The 8,010-nt window shown below is 40.4% G+C and overlaps 1 protein-coding gene across 1 annotated transcript; it reads right to left on the minus strand.

Moving 5' to 3' along the window:
- Positions 1–248: 248 nt before the first annotated feature.
- LOC127811142 (uncharacterized) lies at positions 249–2,330 on the minus strand. The gene has a single exon (XM_052350853.1). The coding sequence runs from the start codon at positions 2,328–2,330 to the stop codon at positions 249–251; it is 2,082 nt and encodes a 693-aa protein (XP_052206813.1).
- Positions 2,331–8,010: the final 5,680 nt, after the last annotated feature.

An 8,010-nucleotide genomic window follows, 5' to 3' on the forward strand; every position in this document is an offset into this window, starting at 1 on the left:
TGCCTTAATCTCTTGAAAACTTTGCTCACATTTATCGTCCCATTCAAATTTAACTTCTTTCTGCGTCAATCGTGTAAGTGGAGCAGATATCTTTGAAAATCCTTCTACAAACCTTCTGTAGTATCTAGCTAGTCCAAGAAAACTTCAAATCTCCCCAATGCTCTTAGGTGCTTGCCACTTTTGAACCGCTTCTATCTTTGCTGGATCGACAGCTATACCTTTTGCAGAAATTATATGTCCAAGAAATGCTACTTGAGTAAGACAAATTCACACTTCGAGAACTTGGCGTACAACTTATGGTCCTTTAAAGTCTGCAAGACTATCCTTAAATGTTCTTCATGATCACTCTCACTTGTAGAGTATATCAAAATGTCATCTATGAACACTATTACGAACTTGTCCAGGTAAGGTCTAAAAGTTCGGTTCATTAAATCCATAAATGCAGTAGGTGCATTGGTCAATCCAAACGGCATCACCAGATATTCATAGTGACCATACCGTGATCGAAATGCAGTCTTGGGTACATCTTCCGACTTGATCTTCATTTGATAGTACCCTGATCGAAGGTCTATCTTAGAAAATACCCTAGCTCCTTGAAGTTGGTCAAACAACTCTTCAATCCTAGGCAACGGGTACTTATTCTTTATGGTTACCTTGTTTAACTGTCGGTAGTCAGTACACATACGTAAGGTACCATCTTTCTTTTTCACGAACAATATCGGAGCTCCCCAGGGTGACACACTTGGTCTGATAAATCCTTTGTCAGTCAAATCCTGTAATTGCTCCTTCAATTCCCTCATCTCAGTTGGGGCTATCTTGTACGGAGGTATGGATATTGGTTGTGTATCTGGTACAAGGTCTATCGAGAATTCAATTTCTCTTTGGGGAGGTAATCCTGGTAATTCCTCGGGAAATACCTCAGGATACTCATTCACGACCCTCACTGATTTCAACTCGAGACTTTTCTTTCCTGATTCGGGTTTGGCTGATTGCAACGTGTGCAAAGTCATGCCATTTTCTCTCTTAATCTTCCTACCTTGACCCTGGAACACAATCCACTCTCCGTTAAGCTTGGGTAAGCTTACGGTCTTACTCTTACAATCTATTTTAGCTTCATGTAGCGATAGGAAATCCATTCCGACAATTATGTCAAAATCTTTAATGTCTAACACCACTAAATTGATCTTAAAACTTTCCCCTCCCATATTAAAAATACACCCACGGCACCCTACCGCAGTTCTTAGAGTTGAACCCATAGGAGTGGCTATTGCCATCTGATAACCCAATTCCCTAGGTTCTAACTTTAAACCTTCTACTGATGCATGCGACACGAATGAATGCGTAGCACGTGGATCTATTAAAGCATGAACTGGAATATTCGAAAAGAACAGTGTACCTTCAATAACTGCAGGATCGGCCTCAGCGTCCTCACAAGTCAGATTGTACACTCGGCCTGGACGAACATTTTGTGCACTTCCACTCGGTGGTTCCATCTTCTGCCTTTTTGAGCAATCTTGCGAGATATGCCCTGGTTGACCACAGTTGTAACACACCACTTTTCCCTGATACTCAACCTGGGGCGTTGCTTTGTTCTTTGGGCAGTTTCTTCCAATGTGGCCTTCTTCACCGCATCCATAGCATTTTACAACACATCTTTTTCCAAAGTGTTTCCTCTTACATCGAGGGCACTTCCCGTCGTCCCTTGGTTGAGTCTTCAAACTGTCTGGTTTACTGCTCTTACTTCCTTCCTCTGTCTTGATTATCTTGGCTCGTGTCAGATTTCTCTCAATGGTCAAAGCTCGGTGCAATGCTTCTTTGTAAGTTTCAATGTCCCATCCACTTAAAACTTGCTGGAGATGTTCTTGTAATCCTGAAACAAACTTTTGTGCCTTCTGACTCTCGTCAGTTTCGTACATGGGCACGTACTTAATCAGTTGAATGAACCGATTATCGTATTGGCTTACAGACATCTCGTCCGTCTGCTTGAGCCTCATAAACTCCCAAATTCTTTCTTCCTTCCAACTCTTAGAAAAGTACTTGGCGTTAAACTCTGCCTTGAATCCTGCCCAGGTATACATTGGTGCATCCTCATCTTCAGCCTCATGCTCCTGTTGTGACCTCATTATTGAACGCTCGGTAGATTGCCACCACCGACCTGCTTCTTCCTCCAACGTGTAGGTTGCACACCTTACCTTTTCCTCTTCACTACACTGGAGATGTTGAAGTAGTTTCTCGGTTTGCTCCAACCAATACTCGGCTGAGCTAGGATCATCACCAATCCTTCCTTTGAACACAGGGGGTCTCAGGTGTCGATACCGCTCCAATGCCATGGTCGTGTGCCGAGTAGGCTCCTCTTGACTCACGTATGTCAGCATATTTTCTAAAAATCACTCCATTCGCTCAAACCGGTCCTCACTGGAGCTCGATTCCCCGACGTATCTTCTGTTCCCTCTTAGGTGATTCCTGCGATCATCCTGATCTTCGGGATTATTTCCTTCTCTTCTCCCACTTTCGTCATGAGCTGCGTCCCGTAGCCTTCGTGTATTCACCATCTGAAGTGAATCACGGAAATAAATTATACTCAAGATAAGATTGTTTCTATACAAAGGGGACAATTTTATTTCTTTATAATATCCCACAAAATAGAACAACTTAGTACAACCGAAAAGGAAAATAGACATAACATCTTATTTTATTTTATATTTACATATCACTTCATCCATCAGCTATCTCTTCGGCCTTGCTCAGTAGTTCTTCGGCCTCCAAATCCATGACTCCTTGTGGTCCCCGTCACTGTCGGATGCTACCGGGGGTCCTTCGTCATCATCTTGGACCTCCTGAGATTCCTCATATGATTCCTCATCAGAGCTAATATCTATGACCTCATTCGCGAGATTTGCAGCAATCTCTGCCTGTTCTTCCTCATCCATAACGTCCTCGAGTAGATCCTGATGTTCGTTCCGCATTCTTGTGCAGAATTCACGTAGAGAGTCGTCTTCCCAGTCCTGCCACAACCATTGCGCAAAAGTCTTCCATTCCCCCTCCAGCTGATCAATAAGAAAACCGATCTGAAACTCTGATAAATCTACCAACTGTCAGTAGCTGGGGGGCACATCATCAATAATTTCCTCCATTGCAAGCAGAAACACATTCATGTCCTCATTTTGCGGGTTTCCTCGAGCTTCGATCCTATTTGTCCAATGCGACAGTAGTACTTGATCCACCATTTTCTACTAATAATACACAAAGATTTTCTCAGAAACCTCAAACAAGTGTTTCCTAAAGTTTTCATATGTCACCTAGAATCCATATCCTTGTTCTAAGTTAACAAACCTAACCGTGCTAAGTTCAATAACCTAGCCTAACCATCCTAGGGTTTTAACCTAGGGCTCTGATACCAATTGTAACACCCCACCCTATACAGGCGTGTCACTATAAGGAAATTCTCAAATTTTTTTTTTTTCGAGTCCGTCACTCGCGGAGCCTGAGAGCACAATCTTCACATGTAGATGAAACACTTGTCACCAAAACTACAGCCGGCACCCGCGGTGATTTCAAGAACAATTTTCACATGCAGATATATATATATCCCGAGAGCCCGAGACATTATAAATACAGCGAAATACTTAACCATCAAAATAACGTGGCCTACCACGTGTTACACACAAGATGTTTCCTACCAACATACATATAACATCGTTACAAAATGTTTACAACACCGAGGTACGATTGTTCATACATATAGCAAAATAAGTTCCTATACTACCAAATGGTACAAAGACTATCACATAAACACCATTGGCTCTCCGGCCTCGTCCTTGACCTCGCAGCTGTCCCTAACTGGAACGTTGAATGTTCCAAGGGCATAACCCAGGTTAGATGATGAAACATCTAAGTGAAGGCATGAAACAGTTTATATAATGCATGAAAGACACATGAGCATGGCATACTAAACGACAACATGCATGACACGTCAAACTTGAGAAATTTCCCTGACATACTTAATCCCCGGGTGCCCTACCGTGTCACTCGGTTACCAGTCCCGGATGCCCTACCGTGTCACCCGATCACTAGTACTGGCCCCGGGTGCCCTACCGTGTCACCCGATCACTAGGACTAACCGTGTCCCATTCCCAAGAAGATCCCGTCCCGCCCTGTATGAACCCAACAATGCAATGAAACTTGACCCCAAACGATATGAAAATTCACACGCAATGCACCAATATTTTAAAGTAAATCAGTTAATGCAATGCAGCGAATGTCGACACGATGTTTATAAGTAAAAGCCTGGTAAAACAATCTAAGTCTAGGAGGGCGAAACCGCTCGCTAGAACTCACCACAAGCATTTAAAAACACTTCCAAGACAATGTAAAGCTAGAATCAAACCACTCACCTCAATTCGGAAAAGTCCGGATTTTGCCTCGAAAAATGTGCCACACCTTGAAAATCGCGTAATCCTTCATCCAACGACCCAATTGACTCCTATTTCATCATTCAAGACCTTTGGAATCAACGTTTCTATTTTTCCATAATTTTCTCTATTTTTATTTATTTTTCAAGCATTTATACCTTCGGAAATTCATTAAAAATACCTAACATCAACTTTTACAAAATATTTTTCCATGATAATTCCTAAAATAATTCTACCTAAATTCTGAAATTAAAAACACACAAAAACCTTACCTCACACACCCTCACGCGCCACCCCAAGGTCCTGCGAGTGGGAGCCACGCACCGCCGCACAGTCTTCTTCTCCGGCTCCGGCGACCTCCAACGCTCTAAATTTCTACAGGACCTTGTAGATCTCTTCAAGGTGACCCCAATGGACCCTTTACTCGTCGAAAAAAGTGGCCGGAGGTGGGTTTAAAACCCAGTTGCAGGTCGCGGCATCGGCAAGCTCGATTTTCCGGCCAACTCCAAAATCACCCACCTATCCTACACCAATCGACTCCAAATGCTCCAGAAATGACCCTCTCGACCTAAGGAACAAAAACCCCTTATCCCTTAAGCTCGATTCAAGCAAAAACACAAGAAATTTCGGCCATTTTTGTTTTTGAAACCCTCGGCCGAGAACCCCCTTTTATACTCGATTTTTTCCCGATTCACCACTCTATCTTGCTCGCCCTTATCCCTTAAGCCCAGATCTAGCCTCTAAACCAATCGAGAAACACCAAATCGAGAGCTAGAACCCTCGAAAGATTCAGCCAAATCGAAAATCTTTTTGGCCATCATTTTCAATCAAATCCAACCCTTTTCCGGCCAATGGGAGCTCCCATCGAGCTCATCATCGTCTGGAGGCTAGCCTAGAGCCTCCGGGCGAGCTGCTCGATGCCCCAGAAGCGACCGCCGGCGGCCGGTCGGTTTCACACCAAGAAATTTTGCAAAAATTGCATTTTAGCCCCCAGCCTTCTTTTAATTGAATTTCCTCCCTTTCTTAGATACCCCTAGACTTTCTAATACTTCCACAACGGCCCTCAAGTTCTGTATTTTCCATTTCCCTTTGGAATTTCTGAAAAACTTACCATCTCGGCCTCCCTCGGGCAGTTTACAAAATCTGCACTTTTGCCCGGACGCTCCTAATTGTGTGCTTTTGACTTCAACTCTTCGGAATCTCTTGATTTTTATCAAATATTGCCCAATTGTGCCATTTCACCTTAATTGGATCATCCTAACTTAGTCATTCGTCTTTTGTTTAAGTTTTGAATATTGCACTTAAGCCCGAAACTATTGTAAATTCCATTTTGATCCCCTAACTTCCAAAACTTCTCTTAATATTTAATACTGGGTATTACAATTTATGTGTCGCACCTGTCGGTTTCCCTCTCTATATAATCGGGGTGGCCGGTCCTTGGTAGGTTAGCTTCATAGTCTTGATCCGTTCTTGGCTTCTTGCTTCTCGCTTTATCTTCGTGATTCTGGTTCCTGTGTGTGGACTCTACTTTGCGTAGAGCTTTCGCTTCCTCTTGGGTGGGTGAACAGATATGGGGTTGGGCTTTGTTGGGGCTTGGTGTTTCTATTCTCAGTATTTCCTGAGTGGTGATTCGGTTGCCCAGATCTGAGCCTTGAACGCCTCTACCGCGACTGTCAGGGAGTTTCTCTATACTTTGTGTATTTTCGAATTTTTTTGTGTTTTCGATTAATACTTGCAGTAACCATCTTTTTTGTAGATCTTCCGCTCATAGTGGATTATGATGGTTGAGCCGAAGCACTATACATCCTTTTGTGCTGCATTGTTAATTTACTTTTCCTTCAGCAACTTTACATTTTACTTTCGGCAACTATCATTCTTCTTAGCAAATTTGTTTTAAGTTTTAATTCTGAAATCAATAGCTTTCTAAAATTTAAAGACAATAAATTTTCTTGCATAAAATTTATTTTACACTTTCTACATATCATTTTCAGTCAAGGTCATAATTATAACATTAAGTGTTCATGGTTTGATAAATGCGAAACTGTTTATAAAATAAAGAAAAGTTTTTGAAAACCCAATTCAGCATCCTCTTGGGTGTCTTTCTTTTCTCACAAGTGGTATAAGAGTAGGTACTGTTATTTACTTTTATGGATTAATAGCTAAGAGTGATCCATGGCTCTCAAGGGGGATTTTGGTGTCATCTTTTCTTAAGCAAATGCTTTCTGAAATACCATCAAAAGCAGTTTCATTTCAAAATCATCCATGGATTTTAATGCGCATTCTGCTTTAAATAAATATGCTTGCTCTAATATTTTGTGTGAGGTTTTTGATAGTGAACACAAGCATATCAAAGAAGATTACATTCAAGAATCTCGAGTTCCATCCACTAGTCAAGAGGAGCATATAGACAAAAAAGAGATAACCATTTCACCTTCTTATGATATAACTGATGTTGTTGATGGCATTAATGAATATGAAAAACTTTTTTCAAATGAATATTTAGAGTAAAGAAGGTATGGGTTCCCAAGGATGAGCTCAAGGCATCTCCAAAATTGGTTTTGGTAGTTAAGAATAAGTCCTTGATGCAAAATGGGTTAGAAAATTCGAGGACTCAAATGATTGGGTACTTTATCTTAGATAGGTTTTATATGTTGTCCATGGGACTTAAAACAATTTAGCTTTGGGAGAAAATGATGTATCTCCCTAGGTAATATATTCTAATCTCGTATCTCTTTAAATTTAAATGTCTTTGTTTATATGGTTTCAACCATGACTGTTTGCCATGATTACGCGTGTGATTAAATATTGATTATTTTTGTTTGCTGATTATTAAAGCCTTGAGGATGAAATCATCTTTCGCTCATCGGTATGAATTGTTTTGGATATGACCTTATGGTGTTAATTGAGGTACGTCTATAGCTGTGAAAATAGGTGCTAAATTATATTGTAGTGTCTTAAATGAACTTGCTCATTGAGTGCTATGTCCTAATGTTTTGATGATGAATTTTTCTATGGGTGTATGATTGATAAAATTCTTGAATTAGCTTGTTCTTCTTCTGGGATTGATGTTTTGGAATGCAATGAAGTTATGCTCATCGTTTTGGATGATCTGTGCATTATAATGAAAATGATTGTTTGTTGACTAAGGTATTTCTATACCTAACTGCATTCATATCTGATTGAATGTTCATGATTTACGTTTAGATAATAAAGTGGAAAATCTTGATGTTTTGATGAGGTGGTAGTCAAATGATTGGCTTGCTTACGATTGTATTAGGTTAAAGGTAATATTGTTCACTGCTTTAAAAATCTTTGTGAGTGACTATGTTTGGTGTGCTTATGAGTGGCACCATTCTATGTATTCAGTTTATGTGATTGAAATTATAAATGCATTAAGTGATAGGTTGATTGAGTTCTCTTGAGTAATGATAGGATCGATCAAGTGATTAAATCTGTTTTTGGATTATTTGAAAATGTTTGGGAAATTTGAAACTTGCTTGAATATGTTTCTTGATTGATTTGGGTACACATGAAGTGTACAAATGTTATATGAGATATGTCTTTGGTGTATGTACATTTCTTGAATTTAAAAATTACA

Source organism: Diospyros lotus, chromosome 10, assembly GCF_014633365.1.
Source record: "Diospyros lotus cultivar Yz01 chromosome 10, ASM1463336v1, whole genome shotgun sequence".
Classification (NCBI taxonomy): Eukaryota; Viridiplantae; Streptophyta; class Magnoliopsida; order Ericales; family Ebenaceae; genus Diospyros; species Diospyros lotus.

Excerpts from the sequence above, each read along its gene's own strand:
- LOC127811142 (XM_052350853.1), bottom strand. The coding sequence starts at position 2,330 with ATGGCATTGGAGCGGTATCGACACCTGAGACCCCCTGTGTTCAAAGGA.